At 39.6% G+C, this 22,500-nt stretch overlaps 1 protein-coding gene across 1 annotated transcript in view; it reads right to left on the reverse strand.

Annotated features, from left to right (window-relative positions):
* Nucleotides 1–22,500, reverse strand: part of LOC137992863 (fibropellin-1-like) — a 44,332-nt gene that overhangs the window by 9,136 nt on the left and 12,696 nt on the right. Inside the window, exons 2-12 of the mRNA XM_068838416.1 lie at nt 22,046–22,352; nt 21,045–21,545; nt 14,040–14,320; nt 13,230–13,340; nt 7,169–7,282; nt 6,145–6,258; nt 5,131–5,244; nt 4,117–4,230; nt 3,103–3,216; nt 2,089–2,202; nt 104–217 (exon numbers count right to left, since the gene is read on the reverse strand). Coding sequence (XP_068694517.1) covers nt 104–217; nt 2,089–2,202; nt 3,103–3,216; nt 4,117–4,230; nt 5,131–5,244; nt 6,145–6,258; nt 7,169–7,282; nt 13,230–13,340; nt 14,040–14,320; nt 21,045–21,545; nt 22,046–22,326 — 1,972 coding nt within the window. The 5' untranslated portion in view covers nt 22,327–22,352. The remainder of the gene's footprint in view (nt 1–103; nt 218–2,088; nt 2,203–3,102; nt 3,217–4,116; nt 4,231–5,130; nt 5,245–6,144; nt 6,259–7,168; nt 7,283–13,229; nt 13,341–14,039; nt 14,321–21,044; nt 21,546–22,045; nt 22,353–22,500) is intronic.

Consider the following 22,500-nt stretch of genomic DNA (forward strand, 5'->3'; position numbering starts at 1 on the left):
TTTTCCAAGGTAACTTTCCCGTGGTAAATTTCTATGGTTACGCTAAAAAGATCAGAGGAAGCTCCCATGACATTTAACGTGGTAAGTTGTAAGACCTGCTTACCCGTTTCACACTTACTACCGGTGTATCCAGATTTACAGTCGCACCGATAACTCCCTTTAAGATTTACACAGGTGGCTCCATTCTTGCAAGGGTTATTTGAACACTCGTCTACATCTAAAAATTGTACAAACACGATTAATTAGCTGTGATATCAAATTTTCATGTGATAATTTTCAAATTCAATTTTTTTTTTTCAATTTTGGAAGGGAAAATGTTTCTTAGAATTTTGGAAATCTTAAGCCCTGCTGAAGCCCGAATTGAACTGAATATGTGTTGGGTGGTCACAAATGTTAAACTACACATACACATATTTGTATTGCATTTTTCGTTCGTACTCCTATAATGCTATCTATGAGACCGATACATCTTACGATATATGTAACTAGTATGGGTAATCAAATGGTGACGAGTGAAATTAGGGAATAATTTCGCGCACGTTTTGTCCAAAGCCTTTAGGCGGAATGATTTTTAGTGAGGAAATGTTCTGAGACTGTGGTGGGTTTGAAGGTGTAAAAAGGTTTGTCAACTGGTTTGCGGTGTTTTTTGAAGCCTTCTTTGAGTCGTCGTTTAGTTTCACCGCTGTATTGTTTGTTGCAGCGTTTGCACTGGATCATGAAAACCACGTTTTTAGAGTTGCAGTCGATGTTGTGAATTATAGACCTGGTTTTACTTGTAGAGTGCAATGTGTAAGTGTTGTGTCCAATAGATATTTAGGCGCATGTAGAACACTGTTGTTGCCACATTGGTAGGAGCCCGAGGATGGTTGTATAGTGAAGGGTTGCGTAGTTTAGCACGTACGAGAAAATTGCTTCGATTGTGGCTACGTCGAAAGCCAACAAATACTACGGATTTGATGACATTTTGGCAACGAAAAGAAGGGGTCTTAAAGCTGGGTTGTAGGTAATAACAAAGGGGACACGTTGTCGTATGTCCATTGTGGTAGCGGAGGTGTTTTTGGGTGAAAGTGCTTGGTTTTGTGTCATGTTACGTATTCGTGCCATTCTTTGTCTGAGGGAATGGCGATTATATCCAAGTTGTTGGAGAAAACGTATGAGTTCCGAAGTGCGAAGGGTGAACGTCTAGGCGGCGTAGTCTAAGAGCAAAACTGAAGGGAATGGCACATTTAGTGTGTATGGGGGTGGCATGAGGATTGAAGTAAGTATTCCACTGCGATAGCATACACAATGCTAGAGAGGCATCTTTCATTACCAGGGGTAATATCCTTCAACCCTCAGGCTTAAACAAAAAAAGACGAGATGTAATCTTATGCTATTATCTTTCACTCATCTTTTTCATATTATGTCACACTTTCTTATTTATCCTATTCCGTTCTAACGGTCACATGGTTATTAGTTTGTTTTCTGCGTAGGTTCTCAGTTTCATTTTAACGGTAGCACACTTTGCTGTATCATATTGCAAACAACTTTTCGGCCGGTTAAAATTATGTCTCGTTAGCCAAAAACGATTACTGTTAACTCCCTGATGAAGAAAGACAGTACCTTTTAAAATATTGGTAAATACAACAGATATTCCTTTACTGTTTGATCAGCCTTTCACTTCTCGTTTGTTAAAATCGTTACACGCTGATTAGATACTTCACCAGTGCTTCATTTTTGTTACGTTGGTCCTTGCTGTTACAATAGATGGTTTCCGGCTAATCTCTATAGACAAAGATAACAATGCTACAATGCACAATTGCTGGTGGACAAAGAAAAGGAGCTAATGAGAGACCTTTTGCTTTCGTCCACCAACAAGGCGGCGATGCGGTCACGTGAAAAACACCTATTTAGCTCCTTTAATAGGTGCGGTTACAGGGGGCACTTTTTCCACGATAAATGACTCTTTTACCACGGGAAACTGCATTTAGTGCGCGTGACCGACATTTCCCAAGGTACACTTCCCGTGGTAAATTTCTATGGTTACCCTAAAAAGATCAGAGGAAGCTCCCATGACATTTAACGTGGTAGATTGTAAGGCCTGCTCACCTGTTTCACACTTACTACCGGTGTATCCAGATTTACAGTCGCACTGATAACTCCCTTTAAGATTTACACAGGTGGCTCCATTCTTGCATGGGTTATTTGAACACTCGTCTACATCTAAAAGTTGTACAAACACAATTAATTAGCTGTGATATCAAATTTTCATGTGATAATTTTGAAATTCCAATTTTGTTTCTAATTTTGGAAAGGAAAATGTCTGTTATCGAGGAATATCTCTTATAAATTTGGAAATCTTAAGCCCGGATTGAACTGAACATGTTTTGGGTTGTCACAAATGTTAAACTACACATACACAGATTTCTACTGCATTTTTCGTTCGTACTCCTATAACGCTATCTATAAGGCCAAAAAATCTTACGATATAATTATGTAAATAGTATGGGTAATCAAATAGTGACGAGTTAAATTAGGGAATAATTTCACGCACGCTGGGTCCAAAGCCTTTAGGCGGTATGATTATTAGTGAGAAAAGTTCTGAGACTGTGGTGGGTTTGAAGGTGTAATCAGGTTTGTCAACTGATTTGGGGTGTTCCAGAGATATTCATTTACTGCTTGATGAGCCTTTCACATTTCCTTTGTTTAAATAGTTATACGCTGATTAGATCCTTCGCCAGTGCTTCATTTTTGTTATGTTGGTCCTTGCTGTTACAATAGATGGTTTCCAAGTAATCTCTATAGACAAAGATAACAATGCTACAATGCACAATTGCTGGTGGACGAAGAAAAGTAGCTAATGAGAGACCTTTTGCTTTCCTCCACCAACATGGCGGCGATGCGGTCACGTGAAAACAACCTATTTAGCTCCTTTAATAGGTACGGTTACAGGGGGCACTTTTTCCACGATAAATGACTCTTTTACCACGGGAAACTGCATTTAGTGCGCGTGACCGATATTTCCCAAGGTAACTTTCCCGTGGTAAATTTCTATGGTTACGCTAAAAAGATCAGAGGAAGCTCCCATGACATTTAACGTGGTAAATTGTAAGGCCTGCTTACCTGTTTCACACTTACTACCGGTGTATCCAGATTTACAGTCGCACTGATAACTCCCTTTAAGATTTACACAGGTGGCTCCATTCTTGCAAGGGTTATTTGAACACTGGTCTACATCTAAAAGTTGTACAAACACAATTAATTATCTGTGATATCAAATTTTCATGTGATAATTTTCAAATTCCAAGTTTGTTTCTAATTTTGGAAAGGAACATGTCTCTTGTCGAGGAATATCTCTTATAAATTTGGAAATCTTAAGCCCGGATTGAACTGAACATGTTTTGGGTGGTCACAAACGTTAAACTACTCATACACAGATTTGTAATGCATTTTTCGTTCCTACTCCTATAACGCTATCTATAAGGCCAAAAAATCTTACGATATAATTATGTAAATAGTATGGGTAATCAAATAGTGACGAGTGAAATTAGGGAATAATTTCACGCACGCTGGGTCCAAAGCCTTTAGGCGGTATGATTATTAGTGAGAAAAGTTCTGAGACTGTGGTGGGTTTGAAGGTGTAATCAGGTTTGTCAACTGATTTGCGGTGTTCCAGAGATATTTATTTACTGCTTGATGAGCCTTTCAATTTTCCTTTGTGAAAATAGTTATACGGTGGTTAGATCCTTCGCCAATGCTTCATTTTTGTTACGTTGGTCCTTGCTGTTACAATAGATGGTTTCCAACTAATCTCTATAGACAAAGATAACAATGCTACAATGCACAATTGCTGGTGGACGAAGAAAAGTAGCTAATGAGAGACCTTTTGCTTTCGTCCACCAACGTGGCGGCGATGCGCTCAGGTGAAAACCACTTATTTAGCTCCTTTAATAGGTGCGGTTACAGGGGGCACTTTTTCCACGATAAATGACTCTCTTACCACGAGAAACTGCATTTAGTGCGCGTGACCGACATTTCTCAAGGTAACTTTCCCGTGGTAAATTTCTATGGTTAGGCTAAAAAGATCAGAGGAAGCTCCCATGACATTTAACGTGGTAAATTGTAAGGCCTGCTTACCTGTTTCACACTTACTACCGGTGTATCCAGATTTACAGTCGCACCGATAACACCCTTTAAGATTTACACAGGTGGCTCCATTCTTGCATGGGTTATTTGAACACTCGTCTACATCTAAAAGTTGTACAAACACAATTAATTAGCTGTGATATCAAATTTTCATGTGATAATTTTCAAATTCCAATTTTGTTTCTAATTTTGGAAAGGAACGTGTCTCTTATCGAGGAATATGTCTTATAAATTTGGAAATCTTAAGCCCGGATTGAACTGAACATGTTTTGGGTTGTCACAAACGTTAAACTACTCATACACAGATTTGTAATGCATTTTTCGTTCGTACTCCTATAACGCTATCTATAAGGCCAAGAAATCTTACGATATAATTATGTAAATAGTATGGGTAATCAAATAGTGACGAGTGAAATTAGGGAATAATTTCACGCACGCTGGGTCCAAAGCCTTTAGGCGGTATGATTATTAGTGAGAAAAGTTCTGAGACTGTGGTGGGTTTGAAGGTGTAAGCAGGTTTGTCAACTGATTTGCGGTGTTCCAGAGATATTCATTTACTGCTTGATCAGGCTGTCACATTTCCGTTGTTAAAATAGTTATACGCTGATTAGATCCTTCGCCAGTGCTTTATTTTTGTTACGTTGGTCCTTGCTGTTACAATAGATGGTTTCCAAGTAATCTCTATAGACAAAGATAACAATGCTACAATGCACAATTGCTGGTGGACGAAGAAAAGGAGCTAATGAGAGACCTTTCGCTTTCGTCCACCAACATGGCGGCGATGCGGTCACGTGAAAACCACCTATTTAGCTCCTTTAATAGGTGCGGTTACAGGGGGCACTTTTTCCACGATAAATGACTCTTTTACCACGGAAAACTGCATTTAGTGCGCGTGACCGACATTTCCCAAGGTAACTTTCCCGTGGTAAATTTCTATGGTTAGGCTAAAAAGATCAGAGGAAGCTCCCATGACATTTAACGTGGTAAATTGTAAGGCCTGCTTACCTGTTTCACACTTACTACCGGTGTATCCAGATTTACAGTCGCACCGATAACTCCCTTTAAGATTTACACAGGTGGCTCCATTCTTGCAAGGGTTATTTGAACACTCGTCTACATCTAAAAGTTGTACAAACACAATTAATTAGCTGTGATATCAAATTTTCATGTGATAATTTTCAAATTCCAATTTTGTTTCTAATTTTGGAAAGGAACATGTCTCTTATCGAAGAATATCTCTAATAAATTTGGAAATCTTAAGCCCGGATTGAACTGAACATGTTTTGGGTGGTCATAAATGTTAAACTACACATACACAGATTTCTAATGCATTTTTCGTTCGTACTCCTATAACGCTATCTATGAGGCCAAAAAATCTTACGATATAATTATGTAAATAGTATGGGTAATCAAATAGTGACGAGTGAAATTAGGGAATAATTTCACGCACGCTGGGTCCAAAGCCTTTAGGCGGTATGATTATTAGTGAGAAAAGTTCTGAGACTGTGATGGGTTTGAAGGTGTAACCAGGTTTGTCAACTGATTTGCGGTGTTCCAGAGATATTCATTTACTGCTTGATGAGCCTTTCAATTTTCCTTTGTGAAAATAGTTATACGGTGGTTAGATCCTTCGCCAATGCTTCATTTTTGTTACGTTGGTCCTTGCTGTTACAATAGATGGTTTCCAACTAATCTCTATAGACAAAGATAACAATGCTACAATGCACAATTGCTGGTGGACGAAGAAAAGTAGCTAATGAGAGACCTTTTGCTTTCGTCCACCAACATGGCGGCGATGCGCTCAGGTGAAAACCACCTATTTAGCTCCTTGAATAGGTGCGGTTACAGGGGGCACTTTTTCCACGATAAATGACTCTCTTACCACGAGAAACTGCATTTAGTGCGCGTGACCGACATTTCTCAAGGTAACTTTCCCGTGGTAAATTTCTATGGTTAGGCTAAAAAGATCAGAGGAAGCTCCCATGACATTTAACGTGGTAAATTGTAAGGCCTGCTTACCTGTTTCACACTTACTACCGGTGTATCCAGATTTACAGTCGCACCGATAACTCCCTTTAAGATTTACACAGGTGGCTCCATTCTTGCATGGGTTATTTGAACACTCGTCTACATCTAAAAGTTGTACAAACACAATTAATTAGCTGTGATATCAAATTTTCATGTGATAATTTTCAAATTCCAATTTTGTTTCTAATTTTGGAAAGGAACGTGTCTCTTATCGAGGAATATGTCTTATAAATTTGGAAATCTTAAGCCCGGATTGAACTGAACATGTTTTGGGTTGTCACAAACGTTAAACTACTCATACACAGATTTGTAATGCATTTTTCGTTCGTACTCCTATAACGCTATCTATAAGGCCAAAAAATCTTACGATATAATTATGTAAATAGTATGGGTAATCAAATAGTGACGAGTGAAATTAGGGAATAATTTCACGCACGCTGGGTCCAAAGCCTTTAGGCGGTATGATTATTAGTGAGAAAAGTTCTGAGACTGTGGTGGGTTTGAAGGTGTAAGCAGGTTTGTCAACTGATTTGCGGTGTTCCAGAGATATTCATTTACTGCTTGATCAGCCTGTCACATTTCCTTTGTTAAAATAGTTATACGCTGATTAGATCCTTCGCCAGTGCTTCATTTTTGTTACGTTGGTCCTTGCTTTTACAATAGATGGTTTCCAACTAATCTCTAGAGACAAAGATAACAATGCTGCAATGTACAATTGCTGGTGGACGAAGAAAAGGAGCTAATGAGAGACCTTTTGTTTTCGTCCACCAAACATGGCGGCGATGAGGTCACGTTAAACTCTGACCACCTATTCAGCTCCTTTAATAGGTGCGGTTACACGGCGCACTGTTGCCACGGTCAATGACTCTTTTACCACGGGAAACTGCATTTAGTGCGCATGACCGACATTTCCCAAGGTAAATTTCCCGTGGTAAATTTCCATGGTTACGTTAAAAAGATCAGAGTAACCGCCATTTAACGACATTTAACGTTGTAAGTTGTAAGGCCTGCTCACCTGTTTGACACTTAGTTCCAGTGTATCCAGATTTACAGTCGCACCGATAACTCCCTTTAAGATTTACACAGGTGGCTCCATTCTTGCAAGGGTTATTTGAACACTCGTTTATATCTAAAAATTTTACAAACACAATTAATTAGCTGTGATATCAAATTTTCATGTGATAATTTTCAAATTCCAATTTTTTTTTCAATTTTGGAAAGGAACATGTCTCTTATAATTTTGGAAATCTTAAGCCCTGCTTAAGCCCGAATTGAACTGAACATGTGTTGGGTGGTCACAAATGTTAGACTACACATACACAGATTTGCATTGCATTTTTTGTTCGTACTCCTGTAGTCACTCCTGCAGTTCTCTCAATCCCGGCTCCGTGAATATCGAGATTCGACAACAGTTTCACGTACACAGGTTCTACTGGTTTCTCTTTCTTTATTTCGATCTCACAAGTTTTTGTTGTAGTAGTAGATTCGATATGTTGACGAGTCCGTGTAGAAGTCAATCAAAAGCGATATAGTCCATATTTTTCGTTCGATGGAAAGAATATTTAAACAATTTCAAACTAAACATGTCCGACTATTCGAGCACATGGCGTATGACCCAGAGGTATCATGGGAGATGACTTGTACTCGAGTTCCGGTTCAGAAACCAGTTCCGGTGACAACATCGCGCCCCCCATGAACGCCCTTTGACCGAAGTTCATCACATTTGAAATTCATTCTTTTTACCAAGCAGGCCGTTCAGCGAAGCTCACTGTCCTTCTTCATCATCTGCCGCTTCTAGCAAACAAATCTTGGTAACTGGTCGCTTGAAAAAAGATCCTTCAGCTTTCACTTCGACACTCCTCACTAATCCATCGTTGCCAGGGAACACGCCTGCAACTCGACCTAGGGGCCACTGGTTCCTTGGAACGTTATCATCAGCGATCAGGACGAGGTCTCCAATGCGTAGGTTTCTTCGAACTTGGTTCCACTTTGAGTCTTTCTTGCAACGATGGGACATATTCTCTCAACCAACGCTTCCAGTAATGATTGGCAAGAACTTGAGCTTGTCTCCATCTCTTCCTGCTCATCCTTTCATTCTCTTCAAAAACTTCCGGGGGCAGGTTCGTAGAAGGGCGAATGTTCAAGAAATGATTTGGCGTGAGAGGTTCGCTGTCATCAGGGCTGAAAGGGTTTCTTGTCAGAGGTCTAGAGTTAGCGATACGCTCAGCCTCGGTAAACACTGTTTGGAGAACCTCTTCATTGATAAGATCTTTTCCCAGGATGGCCTTCAAGCTTCGTTTTACCGTTTTCACTAATCGTTCCCAGACTCCGGACATGTGGGAGGCCCCAGGAGGGTGGAACACCAACTTACATCCACGCTGCATCAATTCTCTTCCAACCTTGTCATTATCAATTCGATTTACGGCATCCCTGATTTCGCGATCTGCCCCAACAAAGTTCGTCCCGTTATCTGACCGCAGTTCTCTCACATGGCCTCTTCGATTCAGGAATCGGGTCAAAACAAGAATGAAATCATCAGTATCTAGAGACTTCGCGACTTCGAGATGTACTGCACGCGAATTCAGACACACAAAAATCGCCCCCCAACGTTTCTCTGCAACTCTTCCTCTCCCTCTTTCCACGTGAAAGGGTCCAAAGTAATCGACTCCACTGAACGTGAAAGGGGGTTCATACGGGGTCAGCCTAACTTTGGGTAGCTCGGCCATTTCTCGATTCATCTTACGGGGCATAAGCTTCTTACATAGTAAGCACTTCCCAAGAACCTCCTTTATAGCTACTCTAGGCTTCACCATCCAGAACTCTTCGCTGAGAAAGAACAAGACCTGTTCAGTTCCACAGTGACCATTCCTTTCCTGCAAATAACGTATCAGGATTCTTGAGACGTGATGGTCTTTAGGCAGGATAATCGGATTCATGGCATTGGATGAGATAGGAGCTCTCGAAATTCTACCGCCGACCCTCATGACTCCATCATTCATGATAACTGGTTTGAGCTTCAAAATGTGGCTTGATGCCTTCACTTGACGTCCTGCTTTGAGATCTTTTATCTCATGAGGAAAGGCCTTTCGCTGCATTAAAGATACAACCTCTCTCTTCGACCTTTCAAGTTCCTCCTGTGTAACGTGATTTTCAACTTGACACGACTCTGGCTCACGTTTCTTTTCCTTCGAAGACCACTTCAGCCACTTTATGAACTTCAGTAACCAGGCAAATGATCGCAGGAAGGTTATCCAGCAAGAAGATGAAGAGTTTGAAGTGGTGGAATTTAAATTGCAATCTTCTAGCGGAGAAGGTGAAACACCTAATGTTGAAGAGGGCCTGGTCTCGGAGAAATTCAATGTCAAAGAGAGATGTCTACCTGAAGATATTGACAGAAGATCGCACCCCCACCTACTGGTGGTGGACCGTGAGAGGCACGAACTCTCGACCTCGGTGCTGATGCTGTTCCTTTTCATGCAGGCAATTCTCATTTTGACCGTTATCACCTCCATTTGCGATAAAGTTCTCCTTTCTTTGGATATGGGAAGGATCTCTGGAATGAGGACTTGTAATTTCTTCACCATACTTCTTTAACTGAGAAGTGAGTTCACTATGATTCAATCTATCTTCTGGAGTGTCCTGGTGGCAGCGTGCTACCCAAGTTGCTGTTTGTTGACTCCTGGTGATGGGAGGCTCAAATTCAATCTTATCATCGGTCTCACTTTGCAAACTTAGGGCACACGAGACTGCATCACCTTCCTCTTCAACAAGAAGAGCGATTTCTCTAGCTTCCAACTGAGCTTTAAATACCATTTCCTTTGCTGTTTTCTGTTTTTGCATCTCAACGTCAATCTTTTTCTCTTCCATTTCAGCTTCATAATTTGCTAACTCAAGTGCCTGTTGGGCCTTAAGCCTTTTCAACTCTGCACTTATCTTCAGTTCCTTTAATCGGGAAGATTTTGAGGATCTCGAGATGCTTGAGCCAGTCGAAGTTATCGGCGATAATTTAGGTTGTTCTACACGAGATTTTGAACTCTTATTTGACATGCAATACGCGAGAGGAGACAATCTTTCTTCGGCTGCTTTGACATATCGAGAATAGTCCTCATAAACCTTAACATAGTTGGATTCAACCCGTCCAAATTCTTGAAAAGACAACTCCTTACACAAGTAATTCTGGTACTGATCATTGTAGCGTTCCCATGCACGCTCAAGGTTCTTCACACTTTCACGAATCCCCTTAGCTCTCCCCCATTCGGAAAGACATGTTTTCAACTGACTTATGCATGTACTTACTCGTGACAAATAGCCGCCAAGCGAACGCCTTAATCTGTGAATTTTTTTCCGCTTCTACCTCTTCACGATTGTTCGGATTTGGCTTCCTTGTTCTAACGGTACGAGTCGCTGGAACTTCGGAAGACATTTCAACATTTTCCGCGTCGTCCTCCTCGGCTCCACACAACTCCATGTCGCTTTTTTGGCCTTCTTTGCTCTCCATATCGAATGAGATGTAGTCACTGTCATAGTATGCCTCGCTTTGCACCAAGAGACTGGGAACTAGTTTGGTTATCTCTGTGTCCGCCATCTTGTAACATGTGAGTTAGTCAATCCTGAGTATTAAACGTTGTGTTCCTCGGCGTTCCTGTTTATTTCGTCAATGATATCTTTACATGGTGGCAGCGGTGGGATAGTTGAACACCCCCAGCGCAAGGAAATATTCTGCCTTTGCGAATTTATAAGAACATGTTTCCAGATAATGTGGGTGAGAATGGCCTCCCAACAGGCACTACACCCAGCCAGACCAAACTGACTGCATACAAAGGTACCCAAATATCCCAGCATGGAGTTTGTTCTATCAAGTGTTCCTATGGTGACAAGGAAACTGATGCAGTGTTTTATGTTGCTGATGTTGAGGGCCCTGCCATTTGTGGTCTTCCCACTTGTTGGAAAGAATATTCAAACAATTTCAAACTAAACATGTCCGACTCTTCAAGCACATGGCGTATGACCCAGAGGTATCATGGGAGATGACGTGTACTCGAGTTCCGGTTGAGAAAGCAGTTCCGGTGACAACAACTCCTATAATGCTATCTATGAGGCTGATACATCTTACGATATATGTAACTGGTATGGGTAATCAAATGGTGACGAGTGAAATTAGGGAATAGTTTCGCGCACGTTTTGTCCAAAGCCTTTAGGCGGAATGATTTTTAGTGAGGAAATGTTCTGAGACTGTGGTGGGTTTGCAGGTGTAAAAAGGTTTGTCAACTGGTTTGCGGTGTTTTTTGAGGCGTTCTTTGAGTCATCGTTTAGTTTCACCGCTGTATTGTTTGTTGCAGCGTTTGCACTGGATCATGAAAACCACGCTTTTAGAGTTGCAGTCGATGTTGTGAATTATAGACCTGGTTTTACTTGTAGAGTGCAATGTGTAAGTGTTGTGTCCAATAGATATTTAGGCGCATGTAGAACACTGTTGTTGCCACATTGGTAGGAGCCCGAGGATGGTTGTATAGTGAAGGGTTGCGTAGTTTAGCACGTACGAGAAAATTGCTTCGATTGTGGCTACGTCGAAAGCCAACAAATACTACGGATTTGATGACATTTTGGCAACGAAAAGAAGGGGTTAAAGTGTGAAAGTGTTTGCGAATGATAGATGAAACGGATCTTAAAGCTGGGTTGTAGGTAATAACAAAGGGGACACCTTGTCGTATGTCCATTGTGGTAGCGGAGGTGTTTTTGGGTGAAAGTGCTTGGTTTTGTGTCATGTTATGTACTCGTGCTATTCTTTGTCCGAGGGAATGGCGATTATATCCAAGTTATTGGAGAAAACGTATGAGTTCCGAAGTGCGAAGGGTGAACGTCTAGGCGGCGTAGTCTAAGAGCAAAACGGAAGGGAATGGCACATTTAGTGTGTATGGGGGTGGCATGAGGATTGAAGTAAGTATTCCACTGCGATAGTATGCACAAAGCTAGAGAGGCATCTTTCATTACCAGGGGTAATATCCTTCAACCCTCAGGCTTAAACAAAAAAAGACGAGATGTAATGTTATGCTATTTTCTTTCACTCATCTTTTTCATATTATGTCACACTTTCTTATTTATCCTATTCCGTTCTAACGGTCACATGGTTATTAGTTTTTTTTTTCTGCGTAGGTTCTCAGTTTCATTTTAACGGTAGCACACTTTGCCGTATCATATTGCAAACAACTTTTCCGCTTGTTCAAATTGTAATGTCCCATTAGCCAAAAACGATTACTGTTAACGCCCTTTATGAAGAAAGGCAGTACTTTTCAAAATATTGGTAAATACAACAGATATTCCTTTACTGTTTGATCAGCCTTTCACTTCTCGTTTGTTAGAATGCTAAACCTAACACGCTGATAAGATCCTTCACCAGTGCTTCATTTTTGTTACGTTGGTCCTTGCTTTTACAATAGATGGTTTCCAACTATAGACAAAGATAACAATGCTGCAATGTACAATTGCTGGTGGATGAACAAAAAGGAGCTAAGGAGAGACCTTTTGTTTTCGTCCACCAACTTGGCGACGATGAGGTCACGGTGCGGTTACAGGGGGCACTTTTGCCACGGTAAATGACTCTTACTACGGGAAACTGCTTTTAGTGCGCGTGACCGACATTTCTCAAGGTAAATTTCCAGTGGTAATTTTCCATGGTTACGTTAAAAAGATCAGAGGAAGCGCCCATGACATTTAACGTGGTAAGGTGTTTTGATACCAGAAGTAAAAGAGCCATTCGTTATGCTGATTAAGTTGTTATTAAATTTCCCGCCAATGAATTGCGTAAGAATTTTTTTTAACTTGGTAATCTCCATAACGTGTGACCGCTGGTTAGCACGGTACACTAAATCCCAAGTTTGAGGCACCACGGGGTAATTTACCACGGGAAATGGCATTTACCATAGTTTGTGTAACTGCACCCAATGTTGTAATATAAGTTTCAAAACTGAAGCCTGAAACTCAAATTATAGTTGACGGTTCCTGTTTTTCCTTCCACAGAATATGTCCGTCTGTCTTATGGGTACCTGTCTGTGGAATCTTATGGAGTCAGACCTTACCAGTTTTGCAGTTTTTTCCTTTGTATCCACTCTTACATATACAAATGTAACTTCCTTTCATGTCAAGACACCGTCCACCATTTTTACATGGATATGAAATTCTGCATTCATCTACAATAATAAACAATAACCGTTTACACCAATTGATAAAATTGGTAACGACTGTGGGTAACATATTTCGTATTTGTATGATCTTAGGGACAAATTTGTCTAAACCATTGCAAACATTACCATTTTATCCTCAACGTCCTATCGGTGGCAAGTCATGGTATAGTGCCGTAACATTTTATGATAATGCTATGTAGGCAATGACGTAGTTTGTCGTTTTCCCACTAAGGTGGGGTATAAGTTGTTATATAGTGCAGCGCAGGAAAACAGTTGCTGGGTATTGAAAGCTTTTGGTTTCACAGATAACAACAATAGCAACTAAGGGTATTGTCACCGGCCATTTTCGTGTTAAATATCCACACATTTTAACAATTTTCGCAGGCTTTTAATAAAATAGAGCGAAGCTAGAAGAAAGGATGAGCAGTGATTCGTTCTTACCAATAATTATGTGAGTTGCAATGAGATAAATTCTATATACTTCAGCCCTCTGTTCCTTTCATATCTATCGCAGAACAATATCGACAAAGCATAAAGGGTTTCTTTCAATCACAGCTAAAAGGTCTTTAATGTACATAGCCACATTTCAACCGAGAAAAGAAAGACATTTTCCTTCTTTTTAGCGTGAACATAGTGTGATAGAGTCAAATATGACTTCCTAGTTTATGGCTCAGCTCAGGTATATCTCACATGGGCAAAGCTTACCAACGTTCATCTTGCAACACTTGAGGTATTCGATACAACCCAGAAAGTCGCAGCCGCCTCTGTAAATACCAGCCAAGTAATATCCATATCTTTTACAGCCGCTGAGCCCTATGTTGTCAAAAGAAGCCACAATGTTTTCGTGATAACATGTTTCGTATCTGCTAGGATAGTTTCTTGGCTTGCAGCACTTAGCCTCCTCTATGTGATGTACCCAGTCACCTGAATTTCTATAGAAACCTTGGATGAAGTAACCATCCGGACAAACAGCCCAAGATTTTGTTCTGAAAAAAGAAAGCAATTGGTTTTAGTATATACTCACTCAGTGATCTTGGTGTTCCAAGCAATCTGATTGGTTCACTATCTCTGAGAAATTGAGCGTTATTCACTCCCTACGGAGTGAATAATGTGTGATCCAAACAAACCAAAAAAAAGGCTGGCGTAAACTCACCAGCATCTGAATCGGAAATATTGAGAATACAAGATGATGCTGTGCTACAGAATACAAAGAGGGCCACAAAATTTGGCCTGAAAGTTTTCAAAGGTAAGAGAAGGGTTCATACTTTTGCCAACCAATGTTTGAGTTCGTTTTTTCAGATAATTCTTGTTTGCAATCTTCACGCCAACAAGTTGTTTTACTCGGAGTAAAATTCTATTTTGTAGGGCTGGTCACCCAGCAAAACGAATTTGTTACTGAAATCGCAGAATTTACAAAATGTTTGAGAAAGTTCGACAAGGCTGCAAGGAAACAAGACGGGTCATTTTACAACAACCCAACGCTCAGGTGCATCTCAATTAGAGCCGCCATTTCATATGGATCCTTTACCAACTGCATTCTTTCAATTTCCATTTCAAATGAACTTCTAAAACTTTGATCGAACGGTGGAAATGTTTTAACATGTAGACTCTCGATTTAGTTAAATGACCATTTTGCCCTCCGTGACGAGGATTTTAACGAAGGTTATTTAGATTTGCTATGTTTGAAGCTTCTGTAAACACTTTCGCGCATGCTTTGTGCCGCTCGCACGTTTTCCACGCATTAATTGAGATGTCAATTAAATCGACTTTGGATGGTTTTGTTCTGCAATTTTTGCTGAAATCACTTCGTGAATACATACTAAAACAATTATTCTTTTCAATCTCGGTGAATAGTGGTAGAATATCTACCTCGGCTCGGTAAATATTCTGCCACTATTCACCTCGATTTCAAAGAATAATTGTTAATTATTATAGAAGTATAGAAATTTCGCGTACATTTCCGTGACGATATAAAAATAGTTTAGTCACGACAGACGATGTTTTCACTAGTGAAAAATTGTCGTATCAACCTTTTGATTGGTCATACGATTATTGTCCTTGCGTTTTGATTGGCTTGTAATTTGTTGAGCTTTGGCGCAGGAGGCCTGTGGACCAACGGCGTGGGTCAAATTGGTAAACATGGCCGCCGATTGGTGTATGGTTTCAAAGTTCTTGTTTTTTAATTGCTTAGTTTTCTTCAGAAAATACTTTAGAAAATCTTTAATAAATAAAAGGGTTTGAAAGTATTCAAGTGAGGCATGAAAGGTAAAGATTTGTTTTATTTCAAAACTACTTTGCTATTTGTTTTGGGCTGGTGTTCAGTGGTTTTATAGCCTTAAAATAAGCACTTACTGTGACATAAGGCTTTCTATCCGACCCTTAGAGATTATTGTAGTGTACGTCACGTGACTGACCACATGAAATAAACACACTTGTAGTTGTTAATCACTTGAGTGTGTTTGATGTTATACTTACCTCTTTAAATTAGCTATCTATTTACTCATATAATAAACAAATTACTTCATGGTTGGCCCGTTTGTACTATTTTTATTATTCACTCCTTGGAAACGGTCGCTTCGCTCACCCGTTCGTTTAAGAGATCCTTCACAACTCGTAAACAAAAATTATACGTACTCTCCAACCATGAAATAATCTATATTTATTACTGGGTTTCCATACGACAATCCAGTCAAAATATGAGTGGAACTTCTCCGTTTTATTATTTTTCCTTTTTTTCGTGTCGGGAAAAGTCTTTCCTGTCCCTCCCCTGCTAAGTAGTGTATTTCACCGTAGAGTCTTCTGCACGTATTTTTGATACGTTTCAGGGGGTAGGAAAAATGCGTAGATGTTATCCAGTGGACACAGTAGAATATTTAATTAACCTGCAAAGGAGTCGAAGTCATTGTAACGCGAATGGCGTTTTAGTGGATCCTTAAGCAAAGCATACCTTTATGAAGCTCAAGAATAGAACGTCAATTGGATAAACAACACAGGGGGTGAAAAATAGATATCTGAAATCTTAAAAGCGACGAGTAATATTCTTCGACAACAATTCAATCTTTCGCCGTCGAATATCAAATTGAGCTTTGGTTCTAATATTTTACGAACTGTGATGTTTTGTACAACACTGAAACGAAATGGCAAATTCTGTATGGGTTTAACAAACTCACTGAAAGGAATCGAACGCCTTGAATTTATTTGTGTTTACTAAAGTTGCATCTCTGTTGTCTGGCTATTTACATTTATTTTGTACTCAACTCTGAACAGTCTTTAAGTAAAAAAACTGGAAACGTGGCAGTGAAGAATTATTTGAAAGAAAGCCTTTTGTCTATATTGTCCTTTATTATTCAAGGACAAGGTTCTTCACAAAAGGGTTTGATCCTGAACTGTGAGAAATTTAATTGCATGTAGTTTTTGATACGGTTTCTTATTTGCCCGCACGCAAATTGAAATAGAAAGAGTTTTTTGCCTCTAATAGCAAATAAATTTCACCTTAAACGGTTTCTGTAAGTTTTTTTCGGACGTTGTGGATTCATCGTGTTGTGTAATATTCGAGTTTAATGAAGTTGCATACGTGGGTTGAAATTCAATACGCAAGCAGTTTCTTCATCAAGATGACAGGAATTTGTAGCCGTGTTCTTTCTGGCAAATGAATAATAGGTACCCATAGTTTTTAACGTCAGAAAGAGATTTGTGCAGTCATTCTAGTGTAAAATGAAGTTAATTTGAGACGCCAACAAATTTCTTTCACTCTCTCTTTAAAGACAGAGATTTCCCTCCAAACTTTTTTCAACCTTTTCACTTGAAATATTATTCTCGCCAAGTGTTGCACCTTTTTGTCTAAATAAACGCCCAAAAATAAAGAATTTTTAAACGATCTTTCAGTGGGATATTTTTGTAATTTAATATTCTCTGTCAAAAATTTGCATAAGAAGCATAAACTAAACACCGCAACGCACACAAGAAATCTAGTCGCATTTGCCTCTTCGTTCAATTACTAACTGAAACCAAACGGCAAATTCTCTGGTATCTTTTTCGGGTTGGATATCAGAGAGGAATCGCGTGTATAATTTTCTGGTTATTTATAGTTTTATTTATTTCTACTCTACTCCTCACAGTCTTCATTTAAAAAAGCAATTTGAAATTTGGCTGATTCTTGTTAGTCAAGAATTGTTTGAAAGAAAGCGTTTTTCTGTGATTTATTATTGAAAGAAATGTTCTTCAGTGAAGGGTATGATCCCGAACACTTGTGGGAAATTTCAGGAAATTTATTTAGTTGCGTGTGGTTTTTGACACGCCGTGTGTTTCTTGTTTTGAACTTACGCAATGAAATGGGATTTTCTTTTCTTCCTTGTTGTTTGCTATTATAGAAGTTTCGGATAGAAAAGGTAGTTGCCAAAACGCGGGGACGGGGCCGGGGCCGGGGCCGGGGGTCGGGGTCGGGGAGTCTTTTTTCCCAAAATTTTGTTTCATTTTGTCGTCATACTCGAATGACTGTCTTTTATGGTGACAATTAGTCCAAAAAATTGAGGAACCTACGGTAGCTATGAACGCTCATAAGGGGAATTTCACTTTTTCTTAAAATCGTACTTTGTTTTTTTGTCTTTCCGAAAATCAAAGTTTGTTGTTCGAAATTAAGAGAATTTCCGAAATTGCTAAAATTGGAGTTTATGGAATACACGCTAACTGCCAGACAGAGTCCATCGTTATATTGGGCGTTTTCCATTTACAAAAAATTTCCGGAAATTTCGTAGGAAATTTCCATCGGGTGAAAAACGTGTTCCATTTAACTAAACGAGCTAGTGCTATATTCTTCAGGCGATCTCATAAAAAGTGTAGTTAAGCTAACCGCAAATTGACAGCTAAAAGTTTTGAAAGAGTGCTTTGACCTAATCACTGAAACAAGCGCTTAGGCTTAATCAGTAAACGAGTGCTATATTCTTCAGACGATCTCATAAAAAGTGTAGTTAACCAGACCGCAAATTGAAAGCTAAAATGTTAATTAAAAGAGTGCTTCGATCAAATCACTAAAACAAGCGTTTAGGCTTAATCAGTAAACGAGTGCTATATTCTTCAGACGATTTCATAAAAAGTGTGGTTAACCAAATCGCAAATTGAAAGCTAAAATGTAGTTATGCCTGTTTTTGAATTTGTATATTGTAAATAAATGACTGAAATTAAAGTATGTGAGAAGTTTTTGATTTGCTGAAGACAACGGGACTGCGGGACTGCAGGAGCACACTTGTTAAGTACTTCTGTTTTGTTTCCATATGCAAATATCTATTGACTGCGGGACTGCGGGAGCACACTTGTTAAGTACTGCTGTTTTGTCTCCTTATGCAAATATCTATTGACTGCAGGACTGCGGGAGCTTGCATTTAATGTCACGCAATCGTGGCCGGGTATTCTGAAGTTTAGCCTGTGGTTTTAAAATGTGGAGCTCAGCGAGTCTTCAGTGCCTCTAGATGATTCGCACCTACTTACGAGGCACTACTTTAAGGCAAGATCACGGCACTGTGACAAGAAGACAATTTGTGTCTTCTAATCTACACGATTTTATGGTTTGATTTCTTCTATTGATTGTCTTTAACGTTCTTGTTCGGAGGAAAGTGAAAAAGTAATTTGCGCGTTTGCAGTTTCGATTTATATATTTCTGAATTTCTAATTAGTTGTCACCTTTCAAGTCATGCAAACTTGCTGTGGTAAATAAAATTGCAAATATAGTTTCATACATTAAAACAATTAAGCGACATAACTTAACGCGCGAAGCGCGAATCACTTCGTTTAACGTATTAAATTTCAGTCGGAAATTCTTTTCGAAAAGCAAAGGATGTCCCCTTCGAAGCTTCCGTACGTTCCTTATATTTTTTGACTAATTTCCATCATAGATGAAGGAAAGATGCCGAACATTAGAAAATAACAGTACGGGAGAATAACTACAAAAATTGAAACGAAAAAAAAAAGACACCCCGACCCCGACCCCGACCCCGACCCCGACCCCGACCACGACCACGACCCCGGCCCCGGCCCCGGCCCCGGCCCCGGCCCCGCGTTTTGGCCACTACCGATGGAAAAGGGTTTTGTGAGATTGATCATGTTCGAACTTAACTAATTTGACATTTTATATGCAAGTTGTTTTCACAAAGATGACAAGAATTTTTAGCCATTTTGTATTTCAAGTGTTCTTTATTGCAAATGATTAAATTAAAGGCAGCCGCAGTTTTGCTTGTCAGAAAATATATTTTTAGTCATTCTAGTGGAAAATGAGTTTCTTTGGGAAGCCAACAATATTACTTTACCTGGTTTCTGGTGACCCAATTCATTGCTACCACTTACCAGTCGGAAGACTATTTACATTATTCATTAACAAAGATTTTTCAACAACATAACGCTTTAATCTAACCCAAAATCATTCAGATAGTAAAAAACTTCGTATTTACAAACCATTTTCTTCGCCTTTGCGTTTGTTAGCATTATGATTTGCGATTATTCAGGTTCACGTGTTCGCAAGATTGTTTAGATTTTTTTATTACAAACTCTGTTTTGATTGGCCACTCAACCTCATTGGGTAAATAGCTCACCCTGAAGGCAATATCGATACGTTTCGTTTCTCAGGAAACAAAAAATAGGTAGTGTTTCGTTTCCGGACTGAGCAGCTCTTGGGATGACGAGAAATAAAAACATAAGAAAAGAAGAGGACTACTAAAGAAAGCGTGAAAGCGCCACAACATATATACAACCAAGAACTAAATTATTACATAAACCATAGACTCTTTGACTTGATATGTGTTGATTCTTAATTTCAGTTGACAGTGTCCCCAATCAGCGCCCCAGCGCTGGAATGACAGAGACTTAAATAATTCCTTTCCTTTTCTTCGATTGTATCGCATTTACTGTGTTATACCCGCTTCGGTGTGAAGGCCTCCTAGAGACTCAAAACTGAAATGATAGGTATAACGTTTGTTACAAGTTAGCACCGCCAGAAAATGTTGTGCAGCATATCACTGAGATACAATTCCCTACTTGAAAATTCATGTTCATGTGGTTGAAAATCTCCTCTAATGCATTGCTGACATTAGTAGGCAATATAGTTCGAAGAAAGAGTAACGCTGGCGTCGCTTGTCTGGGTACGTTTACATTTTTTTTCTGATAAGGATACTTTTGAGCGCTAGGCGCGTTAACTTGTTTCGTAATCGAGACCCAAGGATGTTTTGTATACGAGAACTTCATCCGCCAGTTTCTTCGTTCCGTGGATTCTTTTCTAATCTTTCAGTTAAGTGTTGGTTTAATACTATGGCAGCTCATTAGCTCGTTGATTCGTTCTAGTATTCTTTATGGAATAGCTGTGTCTTCTTGAAGTTCAAAGTATCTAAAAGTTTTTTGTGATTACGAGTGGAGACATTTAGTCTTTATATATGTGATATCCCCTTCCCAATTTCCAAAAATAAGACGTCATCATTAAGTAAAGTACGATCGTCCGGGTGAGTGTAGTCCTGAGAAGGACTGTCTGAGATGACATTGACTGACGTTTCGACAACTTGAGAGGAAGTCATCTTCAGAGACAAGAGTCAAGAGTCTTGACTCTGAAGATGACTTCATCTCAATCAGTCCTTCTCAGGACTACACTCACCCGGACGATCGTACTTTACTTAATGATGATATGACTGCTGGGTTCAAACCATTTACAATAACATTTCAGTCTTTACTTACTTGTCAAGAACTTTCCACCAGTCCACGGTTTTGCAGGTTGAACCCATTGTCTGATCTGGTGCCGGAGCAGGGCAGCATTTTGCTTCTTCCAGCAAGGATATTTTGTCATTTGAGCCCCTGTTGTTATTCCTAAAGAGTCCTGTGATGTAGTGTTTTGAGGAGTCGCAAGTAACCCAGCCTTTTTTGTCGAATGCCTTCCACCAATCAGCCATTTTGCAATCACCTTCTTTCATGCTGCAACACTTGAATTTCTCGATGCAATAGAGTTTGTCGCAATTTCCTTTGTAGAAGCCCGCCATGTAATAATCACCATCACAGACACTCCAACCTTTCTTATCGAAAGATAAACCCACATCCTTGTCGTAGCAATGAAGATACGAACTTGGCAAGTTGTTCGGTTTACAGCAACGGGCTTCTTCAATGTGGTGAAGCCATCCACCACTATTTCGGTATAATCCTTGGATAAATCTCCCATTTGGACAAACTGCCCACTTTTTGTTGCTTAAAGAGAGTATTATATTTTTCATGTTCATGTTTACGTAGTAAAAATGGAGAAGAACAAACAACAACAGCATCATCAATAATATAGAGACTTGCAAGAAAGGGTTTAATAATGATCTGTATTTTAGAAAGAAAAATTGAAGTTTCAGACAGAAATGATAAAAAAGCATAGTGCGTTTTCACATGACGTCATGGCGGTCATGTTGGTGTTTCAAAACGAAGGAATGGTGGCCATGATGGTTTACCAAACTAATCCTCCGTATCCTTCGTGAATTGAACTCTATTTTTATGCAAATAGTTTCTTTTGTTTCAGTAATCCAATATGGCTGCTGGTCACGTGAATGAAAACGCTCCATAGAAACCGTCTTAACTGAATCAATTACCAGTTCGCACAATGTTAACTATGGGCATTCGAGGGAATATGCTGATCTCCGAGAGTTACAAAAAGGTGCAGGCCAAGAAAACAGGCGAAACGAGGTCCGTTACTTTATTTCTTTTACCTGTCTAAGACTCTCCACCAGTCGGCAGTGCTACAGCTTTGTGGACGTTTTTCATTCGGTGTGGGAGCTTTGCAACACTTTGCATGTTCCAGAAGGTAAATTTGATCGTTGCTTCCCCCGTTTGTATTTCTATAAAAGCCGGTCACATACTCGGTATTCGCACAGTTAGTCCAGCCCTTTTTGTCAAATCTTGTTGACCAGTCAGTTGCCGTTCTGCATTGGATTTGGCTGAAGCAAATATCCAGCATTCCCAGGATTGTGAGTAACGCAAGATAGCTCATGGTGACCACAAAATTCTGTCGACGTACTGGTGAATGTAACATTGTCATATATAATCAGTTCTTTATATTCGCCTTCCCAGGGACAGTTATCAATCAATAGGATCAGTGATCTAGGCAATTTTTGGCTGTCTTAAAACAAGTGTTTCTGAAGTCGTCCCAATCTTTCTTTTTCAT

Source organism: Montipora foliosa, chromosome 2, assembly GCF_036669935.1.
Source record: "Montipora foliosa isolate CH-2021 chromosome 2, ASM3666993v2, whole genome shotgun sequence".
NCBI classification, from domain to species: Eukaryota; Metazoa; Cnidaria; class Anthozoa; order Scleractinia; family Acroporidae; genus Montipora; species Montipora foliosa.